At 41.6% G+C, this 17,494-nt stretch overlaps 1 protein-coding gene across 1 annotated transcript; it reads left to right on the top strand.

Moving 5' to 3' along the window:
• Nucleotides 1-7,692: 7,692 nt before the first annotated feature.
• Nucleotides 7,693-16,970, top strand: LOC106608728 (cornifelin homolog B). Its single transcript, XM_014206829.2, has 4 exons — nt 7,693-7,889; nt 14,791-14,907; nt 15,066-15,220; nt 16,176-16,970. The coding sequence occupies exons 2-4, from the start codon at nt 14,802-14,804 to the stop codon at nt 16,296-16,298; spliced, it is 384 nt and encodes a 127-aa protein (XP_014062304.1). The 5' UTR covers nt 7,693-7,889; nt 14,791-14,801; the 3' UTR covers nt 16,299-16,970.
• Nucleotides 16,971-17,494: the final 524 nt, after the last annotated feature.

Raw genomic sequence — 17,494 nt, 5'->3', positions numbered from 1 at the left:
TTGTTGTGTTCTTGAGCAAGACACTTAATCCCAATTGCTCCAGAGATGCAGTTAATAATGGCCATGACCAATGTTCCCTGAAATGTTTTCGTCACTGCGCAAATGTCAGGTCTGCTGAGCACAAACAGCGATTCTATTGTTCAGCCTATGTGTGGTGTTCAATGTAGGCCTACATTCCATGAGACTTTTGAAAAAAACATGCACGGCTTGACATTAACCTGTTTATCCACTTGTCCTTCAGACAAGGAGGTGACTGAAAATGTTGTTGTGCTGTTTCTTGGAAGAAACCACTTTACAAAATAAAATGCATTATTATTATTCCCATAACATTATTACAGACAATCACACCAATTATTCTACCCTCCGCCTATTGGCTATTTAGCTCATTCAAGCCTGTCTCAAAATATAACACTGCCCCATTAAGGCAAAAAAAGCTCTTTACTTGACTCACTTTTCAAAGATGTCTAGAAATGCACGTTTTGTGCTCTTGTAGGAAGCAATCACTCCCCCATTGCTGACTACAAATTATCTATAACTGGGCTAATAAATCACTAACTAGCAAAACCACCGATTAAATGGCCCATCCAGTTTGGCTAAATAGTTCAGATACAGGCATTCCTCGTAAGCCCCGTGACCTCCAAACCTCAAAAACTGTGTGACCTGAGCACAACAAATGGCAGGTACCCTAGTGGTTAGAGCGTTGGGCCAGTAACTGCAAGGTTGCTGGAGGGAATCCCCATAGCTGACAAGGTACAAATCTGTTGTTCTGCCCCTGAACAAGGCAGTTACTGTTACAGCCACTGTTCCCCGGTAGGCTGTCATTGTAAATAAGAATTTGTTCTTAAAACCTGTTGGGGCTAGGGGGCAGTATTTTCACGGCCGGATGAAAAACGTACCCAATTTGAAAAGGTTACTACTCTGGCCCAGAAACTAGAATATGCATATTATTAGTAGATTTGGATAGAAAACACTCTGAAGTTTCTAAAACTGTTTGAATGGTGCCAGTAAGTATAACAGAACTCATATGGCAGGCAAAAACCTGAGAAAAATACAAGCAGGAAATGAAAATCTTGTGGCTGTACTATTTTCAAGTCATTGCCAATGGAACACACAGTGACAAAGGACTCATTTTGCACTTCCTAAGGCTTCCACTAGATGTCAACAGTCTTTAGAAAGTTGTTTGAAGCATCTATGATGAACAGAGACCGAATGAGAAGGAAGGGAAGTTGATGTCCCTGGGACGACATCACTTCATTGCCGCGCGTTCATGTGAAATGAGACCTTGTGTTCCAAAACGTTTTTCAAGACACAGGAAAGGTCCGGTTGAAATATTACCGAAGTTTCACATTAAAATGGCACTAAAGATTGATGCTATACAACATTTGACATGTTTGAACGAACGTAAATGGATTTTTTGGGGGGCTTTTCGTCGTGAAATTTCCCTCGCGAACCTACATTTTGAGTAGCCTACTGAACGCGCTAACAACATGGAACAACATGGAGTTATTTGGACATAAATTATGAACTTTATCGAACAAAACAACATTTGTTGTGGACCTGGGATTCCTGGAAGTGCCTTCTGGTGAAGATTATTAAAGGTAAGTGAATATTTCTAATGTTATTTATGATTTTAGATGATTCCAACATGGCGGCTATCTGTATTGTGTAGTGTATTTTTCTGAGCACAGTACTCAGATTATTGCAAAGTGTGCTTTCCCAGTAAAGTTATTTTGAAATCTGTCAATGCGGTTGCATTCAGGAGATGTTGATCTATAATTCTTTGAATAACAGTTTAATATTTTATCCATGTTTTATAATGAGTATTTTTGTAAATTCACCGGCAGTTTTGGGGGAGATACATTTTCTGAACGTCACGTGCCGATTTAAAATGCTGTTTTTGGATATAAATATGAACTTGATAGAACAAAAAATGCATGTATTGTCTAACATAATGTCCTAGGAGTGTCATCTGATGAAGATCATCAAAGGTTAGTGCTGCATTTAGCTGTGGTTTTGGTTTTTGTGACATATATGCTTGCTTTGAAAATGGCTGTGTGTAATGTTTTGTCTATGTACTGTCCTAACATAATCTAACTTTATGCTTTCGTCGTAAAGCCTCTTTGAAATCGGACAACGTGGTTGGATTAAGGAGATGTTTATCTTTCAAATGGTGTAAAATAGTTGATTGTTTGAGAAATTGAAATTATTAGATTTTTGCTGTTTTGAATTTCGCGCCATGTATCTTGTCAAGCAATCCCGTCACAGGGATCAGAACGGGAAGGGGTGGCCCCAAGAGGTTTTAACTGACTTGCCTAGTTAAAAAAAAAAAAAAAAATATGAACAAATGTGCCCAGGTGGCAACATGCACTTTGATCTCAAAACAAGCACATCTGCTCAAGCTGTAAAAAATAGTTCAAAATGAATTGCACAGATCCAAATATGGTAATGGCCTATTTGGATATAGTTCTACTGCAGCTCTGATTGGTTATGGCATACCGGTCTGTGTAGAGTAGGGGCCTGAGTTGTGCCTCAATGCAATAGAATTCTAATAGAATTCTACTCCAATGTGTTCTGCCTACAACAAAATCTGTTTTGTTTTATTTCGGTGTGCTGCATTGAAAGTGGCTGGTATTGCGTTGATTCGATCACAATTCTCACAGCAAAGGGAAATGTTGATAGTGTTAACTAATGGTGAAAACTCTAGAAAGTTGAGTGATGCTCAATCTTGTGCTTGCCTGTAAGGGCTGATATTTCTTGTGTGCAGCAGTCCCGGGGAGCAGCGTGCCTGCGCTTACGCTCAGCTTAGAGGGAACATTGGCTATAAGCCACTATCTGTAGGAGTTGGGATATGGAAGAAAACACATTTCCAAATTCTCACAGCACCTACCAATCCCAGAAAATGGCGCCGAAGAACATGGCTGACGTTTTACATTCTCCCAACCAATTGTGCAATTTATTTTTTTTGCGTTTTGTGTAACTTCTTTTTTAACTTATTGTGTACATAATGTTGCTGCTACCGTCTCTTATGACTGAAAATAACTTCTGGACATCAGAAAAGTGATTACTCACCACGGACTGGAAGATACGCTTTCCTTTAACGAGTCCAACGAGAAGGATATCCTGCTTTCACTGGAACAGGCCCAGATCCATGCCTTTTGTGTGAAGAAAAGACGCCGGGAAAAAGGGGACGCAGATCGGGGATCCTTCTGAGAAGCCGGAGGTGAAGTAAACTCCCAATGACTTCCATTCTCCTTGCTAACGTGCAATCCTTAGAAAATAAAATTGATGACCTATTATCAAGATTATCCTACCAACGCAACATTAAAAAATATAACATCATATGTTTCACCGAGATGTGGCTGAACGAAGAAACGAACAATATAGAGTTGGTGGGATTCTCCATGCACTGGCAGAACAGAGGCGCAACCTCTGGTAAGACGAGGGGTGGGGGTGTGTGTCTTTTTTTCAATAACAGCTGGTGTACGATGTCCAAAATTAAAGAAGTATCGAGGTATTGCTCACCTGAGCTAGAGTACCTTTGTAGTTGTTGACCACAATATCTACCAAGAGAGTTCTCATCTGTATTATTCGTAGCCATCTATTTACCACCACAAAGCGAAGCTGGCACTAAGACCGCTCTCAACCAACTCTATAAGGCCATAAGCAAAGAAGAAAATGCTCACCCAGAAGCTGTGCTTCTAGTGGCCGGGGACTGTAATACAGGCAAACTTAATTCAGTTTTACCAAATTTTTACCAGCATGTCAACCAGGGGGAAAAAAAATCCTAGACCACCTTTACTCCACACACAGAGAAGCATAGAAAGCTCTCCCCCGCCCTCCATTTGGCAAATCTGACCACAATATCCTCCTGATTCCAGCTTACAAGCAAAAACTAAAGCAGGAAGTACCAGTGACTCGCTCAATACGGAACTGGTCAGGTGACACGGATGCTACACTACAGGACTGTTTTGCTAGCACAGACTGGAATATGTTCCGGGATTCATCCAATGGCATTGAGGAATACACCACCTCAGTCATTGGCTTCATCAATAAGTGCATTGACGACGTCATCCCCACAGTGACTGTACGTACATATCCCAACCAAAAGCCATGGATTACAGGCAACATCCGCATCGAGCTAAAGGCTAGAGCTGCCGCTTTCAAGGAGTGGGAGACTAATCCGGACACATAAGAAATCCCACTATGCCCTCAGACGAACCATCAAAAAAGCAAAGCGTCAATACAGGATTAAGATTGAATCCTACTACACCGGCTATGATGCTCGTCGGATGTGGCAGGGCTTGAAAACTATTACGGACTACAAAGGGAAACCCGGACGCAAGCTGCCCAGTGACACGAGCGTACCATACAAGCTCAATGCGTTTTATGCTCGCTTTGAGGCAAGCAACACTGAAGCATGCACGAGAGCACCAGCTGTTCTGGATGACTGTGTGGTAATGCTCTTGGTAGCTGATGTGAACAAAATCTTTAACTTCTATGGGCTAGGTGGGACAGCCAGTGAAATATCAGGGCTGAAAATTCAAAAACAACAAAATGTCATAATTCAACTTTCTCAAACGTACAACTATTTTACACCATTTTAAAGATAAACTTCTCGTTAATCTAACCACATTGTCCGATTTCAAAAAGGCTTTACAGCGAAAGCAAAACGTTAGATTATGTTAGGACAGTACATAGACAAAAATAATCACACAGCCATTTTCCAAGCAAGGACATGTGTCAATAAAACCCAAAACACAGCTAAATGAAGCACTAACCTTTGACGATCTTCATCAGATGACACTCCTAGGACATTATGTTAGACAATACATGTATGTTTTGTTCGATAAAGTTCATATTTATATCCAAAAACAGCATTTTACATTGGCGCATGATGTTCAGAAAATGTATTCCCACCAAAACTTCCGGGGAATGAGCACATCCATTTACAAAAATACTCATCATAAACGTTGACAAAATATATAACAATTATTTTAAGAATTATAGATAGACTACCCCTGGATGCAACCACTGTGTCAGATTTTAAAACAGCTTTACGGAGAAAGCACATTTTTCAATATTCTCAGTACATAGCTCAGCCATCACTATTCAGACACCCGCCAAGTTCGGGGCAACCTAAACTCAGAATTAGTATTAGAAATATTCTCTTACCTTTGCTGATCTTCATCAGAATGCACTCCCAGGACTGCTACTTCCACAAGAAATGTTGTTTTTGTTCGAAATAATCCATATTTATGTACAAATACCTCCGCTTTGTTCGTGCGTTCAGGTCACTATCCAAAGGGTAACGCGCGAGTGCAGAACGAGAGACGAAAAGTCAAAATGTTCCATTACCGTTCTTAGAAGCATGTCAAACGCTGTTTAAAATCAATCTTTATGGTATTTTTAACGTAAAATTGTGATAATATGCCAACCGGACAATAGCATATTCATTCAAGAAGAAAAAGATGTAGGGGAGCTCACGGGACCGAGCATATCCAAGCCCTTTGTTGCCAGGCAGACAACTCAGTAACTGAGCTCCTATTATCTGCCCAGTGACAGGAAAATGCTCAAACCACTTTCTGAAGGTTTTAGACAGCCAATGGAAGCCTTAGGAAGTGCAACATAACCCCACAGACACTGTAGCTTTGATAGAGAATCAAAAGAACTACAATTCTCAGACTTTCCACTTCCTGCTTGGAGTTTTCTCAGGTTTTTGCCTGCCATATGAGTTCTGTTATACTCACAGACACCATTCAAACAGTTTTAGAAACTTCAGAGTGTTTTCTATCCAAATCCACTAATAATATGCATATTCTAGTTTCTGGGCCAGAGTAGTAACCTGTTTAAATTGGGTACGAAGTGCAACATAACCCCACAGACACTGTAGCTTTGATAGAGAATCAAAAGAACTACAATTCTCAGACTTTCCACTTCCTGCTTGGAGTTTTCTCAGGTTTTTGCCTGCCATATGAGTTCTGTTATACTCACAGACACCATTCAAACAGTTTTAGAAACTTCAGAGTGTTTTCTATCCAAATCCACTAATAATATGCATATTCTAGTTTCTGGGCCAGAGTAGTAACCTGTTTAAATTGGGTACGTTTTTCATCCGGCCGTGAAAATACTGCCCCCTAGCCCCAACAGGTTAAACAGGTCAACGTTCACAAAGCCACTGGGCCAGACGGATTACCAGGATGTGTACTCAAAGCATGCCCGGACCAACTGTCAAGTGTCTTCACTGACATTTTCAACCTCTCCCTGACCGAGTCTGTAATACCTACATGCTTCAAGCAAGTCGGTTGCCATGAAGTGCTTTGAAAGGCTGGTCATGGCTCACATCAACAGCATCCTCCCGGACACACTAGACCCACTCCAATTCGCATACCGCCCCAACAGATCCACAGATGACACAATCTCAATCGCACTCCACACCGCCCCTTCTCACCTGGACAAAAGGAACACCTATGTGAGAATGCTGTTCATTGACTACTGTACAGCTCAGCGTTCAACACCATAGTATCCACAAAGCTCATCACTAAGCTAAGGACTCTGGGAGTAAACACCTCCCTCTGCAACTGGATCCTGGACTTCCTGACAGACCGCCCCCAGGTGGTAAGAGTAGGCAACAATACGTCTGCCACGCTAATCCTTAACACTGGGGCCCCTCAGGGGTGTGTACTTAGTCCCCTCCTGTATTCCCTGTTCACCCACGACTGCATGGCCAAACACACTCCAACACCATCATTAAGTTTGCTGACAACACAACAGTGGTAGGCCTGATCACCGACAACGATGAGTTGGCCTATAGGGAGGAGGTCAGAAAACTGGCAGTGTGGTGCCAGGACAACAACCTCTCCCTCAATGTGAGCAAGACAACGGAGCTGATCGTGGACTACAGGAAAATGTGGCCGAACAGGCCCCCATTAACATCGACCGGGCTTTTTATTTTAGCCTACATGGTAAATATTTCCTTCTTCTTGAGCTGCACTGTTGGTTAAGGGCTTGTAAGTAAGCATTTCACGGTAAAGTCTACACTTGATGTATTCAGCGCACTGTGGCAAATAAAGTTTGATTTGATTTAATTTTGATTGTAAGATCATTTATAATCTTACAATTTGCCTGGCAACTGTAGCTTATAGAGTAATTAAACTACTATAGGACAATGATTTAGTTACTAGTGTCTTCTTTAAAGTATTAACATATTTTAGTAGATGTTGGAAAAATAAAGCAGCTCTGTATCTAAATATTTGTTGAATTGTTGTGTACAATAAGATGTAAAATATTTATTGAAAAAATTATCAAGCAATATTTACGCTATAAAATATTTGTATTTCACCATCTGATTCTATGATTCCAAAGCATTCTTTGTTGGTTTTGATGCTGTTTTGTACAAGCATTGATACACAAACAAGTTTTTTCAAGACACTCCCTTAAAAACACCAACATTTAGATTGAAGAACCACTTTGAGAGTACTTTCAGAGTACTTCTATTCTGTTTTTAAAACACTTTCTGTGTGTCATAACACTTACATTTGGGTTTCCATTCAAGAACATTCCAAACACCAGATCTCAGCTTAGGTGCACTACTTCTCATGGTTTCACTAGGGTAACAATGACCTTTAATGTCATGTGTGTCATGCTCAGGTCACACAGTCTTTTGAGATTTGGAGCCCACGGAGCTTATCAGGAATGCCTGTATCTGAGAGTCTAAACTATTTAGCCAAACTGGATGGGCCAGTTCATGGGTGGTTTTGTCATCTCTGTGTGTGTGTTTGTTGAGACATTCCTTCTTTCTCTGTCCTACATTAAAGCATGCCACACTTCCTAACTGGATTTCAGTCACTCAGCCTCCCACTTCACACTCCTCTTCTCTGAAGCTAACTCAGGTAAGACAAACATAAATATTTTATATTTACACATATACTGTACGTCATTAACGTATGGCCTACTTTTTGTCTTTTGAACGTGGAAATGTTGGTAATATTTGGTAAAGACGTTGATCAATGAGATTTCAACCTTTATTCACCCACTCAGCCAGAAGTTTATTGAATTCCCAATGTGTTATCACTATGCCTTCAACTATCTAAAAGCACAACCAAATTCCAATAGAAAAAGTGTCTGATTTTTTATTTAGTTCTCATCTAAATGTGTTATCATATTGCTTCATCTAATTGCAGAACCAAATGACCTGGATTCCAGTTGAGATTATATTAAAAGTACATAGTGCAAGTGATCAATGCTGTTTGAGATTCTGCTAGATTATTACAGTGCCTTCAGAAAGTATTTATACCCCTTGACTTATTCCATATTTTGCTGTGTTAGAACCTGAATTCATATTGGAATAAATCATGTGTTTTTCTTACCCATCTACACAGAATACCCCATAATGACAAAGTCAAAACATGCTTTTAGAAATTGTTGCACATTTATTGAAATTGAAATAGACATATCACATTCACAGTGCATTCTGAAAATATTCAGACTCCTTGACTTTTTCAACATTTTGTTACAGCTTTATTCTAAAATGTATTAAATAGTTATTTTTCATCACCAATCTACACACAATACTCCATAATGACAAAGCAAAAACAGGTTTTTAGAATTTCTTGCAAATTTATAAAAAGAAAACCCTGAAATATAAGATTTACATACACTACCGGTCAAAAGTTTTAGAACACCTACTCGTCCAGGGTTTTTCTTTCTTTTTACTATTCTCTACATTGTAGAATAATATAGGAAAACTAGGAAATAACACATATGGAATCATGTAGCAACCAAAAAAGTGTTAAATAAATCAAAATAAACTTTGGTGTTATCCAAAGGTTAACAAATCATCGGCCAGAGTGTCAAGTGTGCACTCTGAACACTCCGAGAACGAAATGAGATGGGTGGGGAAAAAGCTTAAGAGGGTGTGAACAATGCTCAATGGGTGTAGTCAAAGTAGAGCTCTTCACAAGATACCAAAATAGCCACCCTTTGCCTTGATGACAACTTTGCACACTCTTAGTTTTTTATTTGAAAGAATTTAGCAAAAAAACATCTAAAAACTTGTTTTCACTTTGTCATTATGGGGTATTGTGTGTAGACTGCTGAGGATTTATATTTATTTAATACATTTTAGAATAGGGCTGAAACGTAACAAAATGTAGAAAAGTCAAGGGGTCTGAATACTTTCCCAAGGCACTGTACATAAGCATTCACACCCCTGAGTCAATACTCTGTAGAAGCACCTTTGGCAGCGATTACAGCTGTGTGTTTTTCTGGGTAAGTCTCTAAGAGCTTTCCACATCTGCATTGTGCAACATTTGCCCATTACAATTTTTTTTTATTCTGTCAAATTGGTTGTTGATCATTGCTACACAACCATTTTCAGGTCTTGCCATAGATCTTCAAGTAGATTTTAGTCAAAACTGTTACAGCCATTCACTCTCTTCTTGGTAAGCAACTCCAGTGTAGATTTGGCCTTATGTTTAAGGATATTGTCCTGATGAAAGGTGAATTCATCTCCCAGTGTCTGGTGGAAAGCAGACTGAACCAGGTTCTCCTCTATGATTTTTGCCTGTGCTAAGCTCCATTCCATTTCTTTTTCATCCTTTAAAACTCCCCAGTCCTTAACGGTTACTAGCTTGCACATAACATGATGCAGCCACCACTATATATGTGAACATTTTGGAGAGTGTTACTCAGTAATGTGTTGTATTGGATTTGCCCCAAACATAAAACTTTGTATTCAGGACAAAAAGTTAATTACTTTGCCACATTTTGCAGTATTACTTTAGTGCCTTGTTGCAAACAGGATGCATGTTTTGGAATATTTTTATTCTGTACATGCTTCCTTCTTTTCACTCTGTCAACTAGGTTAATATTGTGTTGATCCATCCTCAGTGTTCTCCTATCATAGCCATTAAACTCAGAAACTGCTTTAAAGTCATCATTGGCCTCATGGTGAAATCCCTGAGCACTTTCCTTCCTTTCCGCCAACTGGGTCAGGAAGGACGCCTGTATCTTTGTAGTGACTGGGTGCATTGATACATCATCCAAAGTGTAAGTAATAACTTCACCATGCTCAAAGGGATATTCTGTGACTTCTTAAGGAAATGAAATCAAACTTTGTCACATGCGCCAAATACAGGTGTATACCTTACCATGAAATGCTTACTTACAAGCCCTTAACCAACAGTGCAGTTCAAGAGTTAAGAAAATATTTGCAAATAAACTAAAGTAAAAAATTATAAAAATTACCATAAAATAACAATAACGAGGCTATATACAGAGGGTACCGGTACCATTTAGTCAGTGTGCAGGGGGTACAGGTTAGTTGAGGTAATTTGCACATGTAGGTAGGGGTGAAGTGACTATGCATAGATAATAAACAGCGAGTAGCAGCAGGGTACAAAACAAATAGAGGGGAAGGGGGGGTGTCAATGTAAATAGTCCGGTGACCGTTTTATTAATTGTTAAGGAGTCATGGCTTGGGGGTAGAAGCTTTTAAGGAGCCTTTTTGACCTAGACCTGGCGCTCCTGTACCGCTTGCCGTGCGGTCGCAGAGGAAACAGTCTATGACTTGGGGGACTGGAGTCCGACAATTTAATGGGCTTTCCTCTGACACCGCCTGTTATATAGGTACTGGATGGCAGGAAGCTTGGCCCCAGTGATGTACTGGGTCGTACGCACTACCCTCTGTAACGCCTTACGGTCAGATGCCGAGCAGTTGCCATACTACGCGGTGACGCAACCGGGCAGGATGCTCTCGATGGTGCAGCTGTAGAACTTGAGGATCTAGGGACCCATGTCAAGTCTTTTGTCTCCTGAGGGGGAATAGGTTTTGTCGTGTCCTCTTCACGACTGTCTTGGTGTGTTTGGACCACGATAGTTCGTTGGTGATGTGGACACCAAGGAACTTGAAACTCTCAACCCGCTCCACTACAGCCCCGTCGATGTTAATGGGGGCCTGTTCGGCCCACCGTTTCCTGTAGTCCATGATCAACTCCTTTGTCTTGCTCACGTTGAGGGAAAGGTTGTCCTGGCACCACACTGCCAGTTCTCTGACCTCCTCCCTATAGACTGTCTCATCGTTGCCGGTGATCAAATCTTTACTCATAGACTTAAGGGGTTGAACACATTTCAGGTTTTCATTTGTAAACATTTAGAAAAACATAATTCCACTTTGACATTATGGGGTATTATGTATAAGCCAATGACAAATTTAAATTTAATATTTAATTCAGCCTGTAAAAAAACATTGAAAAAAGTCAAGGGATATGAATACTTTCTGAAGGCAATGTATAGAAATTGTGAAGATCATAACAAACATGCAACCTTTGCATGCCATCTTGAACATGCATGCTTTTTATGATTACGTAACACATTTATTGTTAAGGTAGGTTAATGATACATACGCCTCTTGGAGGGGGGAACACAACACCCTGCTACAACTCAACTCCCCGTGGAGTGAAAAAAGTATGTGGCCGTAGGTGCGGAGGAAGGACGACAGAGGCAGAGAATACCGTTTACAGGGAATTTATTATTCCTAACACGGTATTGTGGGGGATAGGGCTGGACGGACCCAAAGCAAAGGAAGTTAAAGAGTACCCTCTCCTACCTAACCTGCCTACCCACTACTTACCTAATATTTCAGCACCTCCTGGCATGCTAACCAAAATACAGGGGGTGGTCCGCCCAGATCTTACCTAGTGTGCATAGACAGTAAATAATACAGGTTATGTATGCCCGCAGGCCTCTAGCCTAAACACTCCCAATGTGCATCCCCCTTCACCCCCAGGAACAAATAAAAAAAAATACTACGGTAACTTAAAGTGAACAATTTCAATAATCAAAAACTAAGTCCTATTGGCATACACATATCTCAGAAAGCAGCTACAAAATACTTTTAACAAAACTTTCACAGCCTAATAACCAACACAGAACATCAAATAAGCTCTCTCCTCCTAACAAAGGAACACTGGCTTTTATCCAGCTGGAGAAGGAGTTGGTAATTGAAAACAGCTGTTTCCCCTGACGAGAGGGAGGGTTCAGAGCTCCAATCATCGATGGGGCTGACCAATCAGCTCCTTGAGGAATCCAGGATTCCGTTTCCTGAAATGCACACACACATACAAACCCACAACAACACAGAAACTGGGGAACGTAACAGCTAACCTCAAAATGTGGCCATGGATGTGTTACTCAGATGGAACTATACAAGCAGAAGATCTCCTTAAAATGTTGACATTTGGTTGCAAAGACAACCAAACACAATTTAAAAGTGAATCCAACATATTAATGATTAACTTGAGGATTACATTTAAAATCAAACAAAGCTTGAAATCCTAGGCCTATATATACTGCTCAAAAAAATAAAGGGAACACTTAAACAACACAATGTAACTCCAAGTCAATCACATTTCTGTGAAATCAAACTGTCCACTTAGGAAGCAACACTGATTGACAATAAATTTCACATGCTGTTGTGCAAATGGAATAGACAACAGGTGGAAATTATAGGCAATTAGCAAGACACCCCTAATAAAGGAGTGGTTCTGCAGGTGGTAACCACAGAACACTTTTCAGTTCCTATGCTTCTTGGCTGATGTTTTGGTCACTTTTGAATGCTGGCGGTGCTTTCACTCTAGTGGTGGCATGAGACGGAGTCTACAACCCACACAAGTGGCTCAGGTAGTGCAGCTCATCCAGGATGGCACATCAATGCGAGCTGTGGCAAGAAGGTTTGCTGTGTCTGTCAGCATAGAGTCCAGAGCATGGAGGCACTACCTGGAGACAGGCCAGTACATCAGGAGACGTGGAGGAGGCCGTAGGAGGGCAACAACCCAGCAGCAGGACAGCTACCTCCGCCTTTGTGCAAGAAGGAGCATTGCCAGAGCCCTGCAAAATGACCTCCAGCAGGCCACAAATGTGCATGTGTCTGCTCAAACGGTCAGAAACAGACTCCATGAGGGTGGTATGAGGGCCCGACGTCCACAGGTGGGGGTTGTGCTTACAGCCCAACACCGTGCAGGACGTTTGGCATTTGCCAGAGAACACCAAGATTGGCAAATTTGCCACTGGCGCCCTGTGCTCTTCACTGATGAAAGCAGGTTCACACTGAGCACATGTGACAGATGTGACAGTCTGGAGACGCCGTGGAGAACGTTCTGCTGCCTGCAACATCCTCCAGCATGACCGGTTTGGCGGTGGGTCAGTCATGGTGTGGGGTGGCATTTCTTTGGGGGGCCGCACAGCCCTCCATGTGCTCGCCAGAGGTAGCCTGACTGCCATTAGGTACCGAGATGAGATCCTCAGACCCCTTGTGAGACCATATGCTGGTGCGGTTGGCCCTGTGTTCCTCCTAATGCAAGACAATGTTAGACCTCATGTGGCTGGAGTGTCAGCAGTTCCTGCAAGAGGAAGGCATTGATGCTATGGACTGGCCCGCCCGTTCCCCAGACCTGAATCCAATTGAGCACATCTGGGACATCATGTCTCGCTCCATCCACCAACGCCACATTGCACCACAGACTGTCCAGGAGTTGGCGGATGCTTTAGTCCAGGTCTGGTAGGAGATCCCTCAGGAGACCATCCGCCACCTCATCAGGAGCATGCCCAGGCGTTGTAGGGAGGTCATACAGGCACGTGGAGGCCACACACACTACTGAGCCTCATTTTGACTTGTTTTAAGGACATTACATCAAAGTTGGATCAGCCTGTAGTGTGGTTTTCCACTTTAATTTTGAGTGTGACTCCAAATCCAGACCTCCATGGGTTGATAAATTGGATTTCCATTGATTCTTTTTGTGTGATTTTGTTGTCAGCACATTTAACTATGTAAAGATAAAAGTGTTTAATAAGATTATTTCATTCAGATCTAGGATGTGTTATTTTAGTGTTCCCTTTATTTTTTTGAGCAGTGTATATTGTACATGTTTTGTTGAACCCTGGATGGAATAAAAACAATGATTGTTGATGACTTTGCATATGCTATATAGGCCTAAATAGTCTCATTGATGATATATCTTATAAAGTATGGTTACAATTCATTTGCTCTGTTAAACCTACCTTTTGGAATGCTTTTGATAGCAATAGTGAATATAGTTATTAAGTGATCTCTCAACAATCATTCTTGAGATAGCACATAGGTAGTAGTCAGTGACAAATATGAAATCTAAGCAGAGCTTGGTTTAGTTCAAACCCAGGATGGGAGACCCAATAAATAGCTGAAGATAGATCACCTCTCCAGTAGGAGGTGCTGCCTAGCCAATTGTCTTTTTCTGATACTGGATATAACGTTAAAGAACTGATGTTGTTTCAAAGGTACAAATTCAACATATTTTATACACTGAAAATTAATTACAATGGTGACATAATCCTGTAGTTGAAATTCCACCATCAAAACAACATTTTACGTAGATTACTTTTTTCCAATCCAATGTATTTTCCACATCACAATATGTTGACACATTACATTGAAATGTTGACTAAACCAGTTTGTGCCCAGTGGGATATTATGGTATGTAATCGGAATTTACAGTTTACCTCAGACTATGATTGCTGCCATATTCAAAGAAACAGTTATGAAACAAAGCGTAGTCTGGGGACAACTATACAGTAAGCACTTAGCACTGGACTTTTGTGTGCAACATACAGCATTATGAAGAATTTCAACTTAGTTTGACTTCACAAACTATCTTGAAAACTATATAGCACCATTATTGTGGAGTGTGAAACATCTCCTTATATTGATGTGGTGGTGGTGGGACTTCTGTCATAACATTTTTTTTTAAATCCCCACAGACACCGCCACCATGTCAAAGAAGATGGTCATTCAGCAGCCCAATCACTTTGTTCAGGCCGTCACATCAAACCAATGGAGCTCCGACATCTGTGACTGCACCCAGGATATGTCTTCGTGTAAGTGTGTGTGCGCGCACGCATGCGTGTGTGCTTGCATGTGTTCGTGTGCGTCTGTTACCACTCAATTCCATTCAATCGATAAACTATGCTTGTATCAATCAACAAAGAGAACATCCTGTTCACTGCGATTTCTTGTCCTCTATATCCTTCTATAGGTTGCTTTGCGTTCTGGTGCTTCCCCTGTTTTGCCTGTATAACAGCGAGAGAGGCTGGAGAGTGTCTGTGCCTGCCTCTGCTAGACGGTTTCGGCGCCATCCCCCCAGCCACCATGTCCATGAGGGTGGGCATGCGCCAGCGCTACGGCATCGAGGTAGGGACACAGAACCTCATGCACTAGTCTATGCTCTGAAGCCTTGATGTTTGCTTTAGATTTTTTTTACTGACTTAGTGTAACAGTGTAGGTTCCGTCCCTCTCTTCGCCCCAACCTGGGCTCGAACCAGGGACCCTTGCACACATCAACAACTGACACCCACAAAGCATCGTTACCCATCGCGCCACAAAAGCCGCGGCCCTTGCAACGCAAGGGGAAACCCTACTTCAAGTCTCAGAGCGAGTGACGTCACCGATTGAAACGCTATTAGCGTGCACCACCAACTAACTAGCCATTTCACATCGGTTACACTAGCTTGGCATGTCTTATGACTAGGGCCCTGAGTTGTTCCTGATCACATGATCTGACCAGGAAACACTCTGCCTTATAGTTATAGGCAATATGTACAGGTATGACTATTGGTGAAGATGTTGTATTATTGAAAAATGTTGTGTCCATAGAAATTTGGTATATTTCCCAGTTCTTTTGATACTGTTCATGTGAACGTGTGTAATGTCTTGTACAACTACAACTATCAGTCCCTCCATCGCTCCAGTAATTCATGACGTTCCCCTCACCTTAGCCACCTTCTAATCTGATCTCAGAACTGTCCTAACCAGTTTTCCATACATTCATGCTCAGGGAGTAGCCTGGGTACCAGTCTGTCCGCACTAACGTTCCACTCCTTGCCACACCTAGTCATGTCAAACAAGGAGTTGGAATGATAGCATAAACAGATCGGGGACCAGGCTACTCGGGGAGTAATACATAATGTTCTGATGATGTCACAGTGCTGAACTCCAATCAGATATTCCACCCCCTCTTTGTAATTGATTGACAAATGTAGCCAGTATTAACAGATCCTAGATCAGGTGTAATGTGGAGTGTCTCTGTCTCTCCACTAATCTTAGATCAGTTATGTGTAACGATGTTTCTCTGTCTCCTCCCTAACAGGGCACCATGTGTAATGACTGTGTCTATTCCTTCTTCTGCCCGCCCTGCACCTGGTGTCAAATGTCACGAGAGATGAAGGCCCGCCTCCAACCCATCACTCTCATCAATGCACAAACAAGATAAGGAAAGACCTTGCTCTTTCTCATACTCCTCTTCATCATCACTGTCGCGTAGAGTAGGCTAGAAGGCAAACTGAAAAACCTAACCTCTATCGAATAATAGGATGGTGGAGCAGCAAAAGTACTTCCGTGCAAGGGTGTTTATTTATCTCGTGAATCTGGAAGAAAAACAACAATACTGCCATCAAAAGTATAAGACAGCTTTTTTTAATTAATTCATAAAAAATATATTGCTGCCCCATCAACAGCTCAATCCAACATGGTCCACCTCCCCCCCCTCAATCCAACATGGCCCCCCCCCTTTAAACTGGAAGAGAGGCAGTTTTTGTAGGGGAAGCCCCTCCCATCAGAACCTACCAAACACGAATTAATTAAGCAATTACCATTATCAAAGCCTACATTTTCCACTCAGCTAAACATACTGAATTATATACATTGCACCTTTGCAATCCGTTTCTCATGATACAATATACCACATTTACAAAATGCCATTACTACTGACACGGTGTCTTCCGATATGCCCATTCACATGCACGAGCCATTCGGGACAGGCACTACAAAGCCAGTCCTACTGCATACCCGGAAGCTACAGAGACGGAGAGAGAGGGATAGAACCAAACAAACAGCGCGCACATTCATAACATTGATAAGTACAATAAACGTTGCTTAACTTAAACTCGTGTCTGTATATTCTTTATACCATAACAAGCTGTTACTGACTGAAGGTAAGAATAAAGTGTGTAATGTAGGTACTAAGATAACTTGTGTGTCGACCCACATTGCTAACGTTGCTGATAACGAAGCAGGGAGGGGGCGATGAGTGTGTGTGTTCCAAATGCTGTCCGCGGCCAGTGGCGGACTTTTCCGTCACAATCACACACCACCATCATATCTTCCACCTTCATCATGGTCATTAGACTAATAATGAAATATCATAAGACATATGTGAATGGAATACCAACAATGCCAAGCCTGATCGTAGACTACACATTATATCCTCAGTTGACTAATAAATCACTCACTGGCACCAAACCCGTCACCATGGAACGTCACTCAGGCACCTGTACTGTTTCGAGCTCGTCTGGATGTAGTGGAATGTCCATTCTTCAAACTTTCACCATGCTGTCACAGGTAGTTCACATTCACAACGTCCTCCCTGTTAACAGCTAAATGCATTACATACATTACTTGTATTACATG

The sequence above is a fragment of the Salmo salar genome, chromosome ssa07 (assembly GCF_905237065.1).
Source record: "Salmo salar chromosome ssa07, Ssal_v3.1, whole genome shotgun sequence".
Lineage (NCBI taxonomy): Eukaryota > Metazoa > Chordata > Actinopteri > Salmoniformes > Salmonidae > Salmo > Salmo salar.
This window is presented reverse-complemented; position numbering and strand designations above follow the sequence as displayed.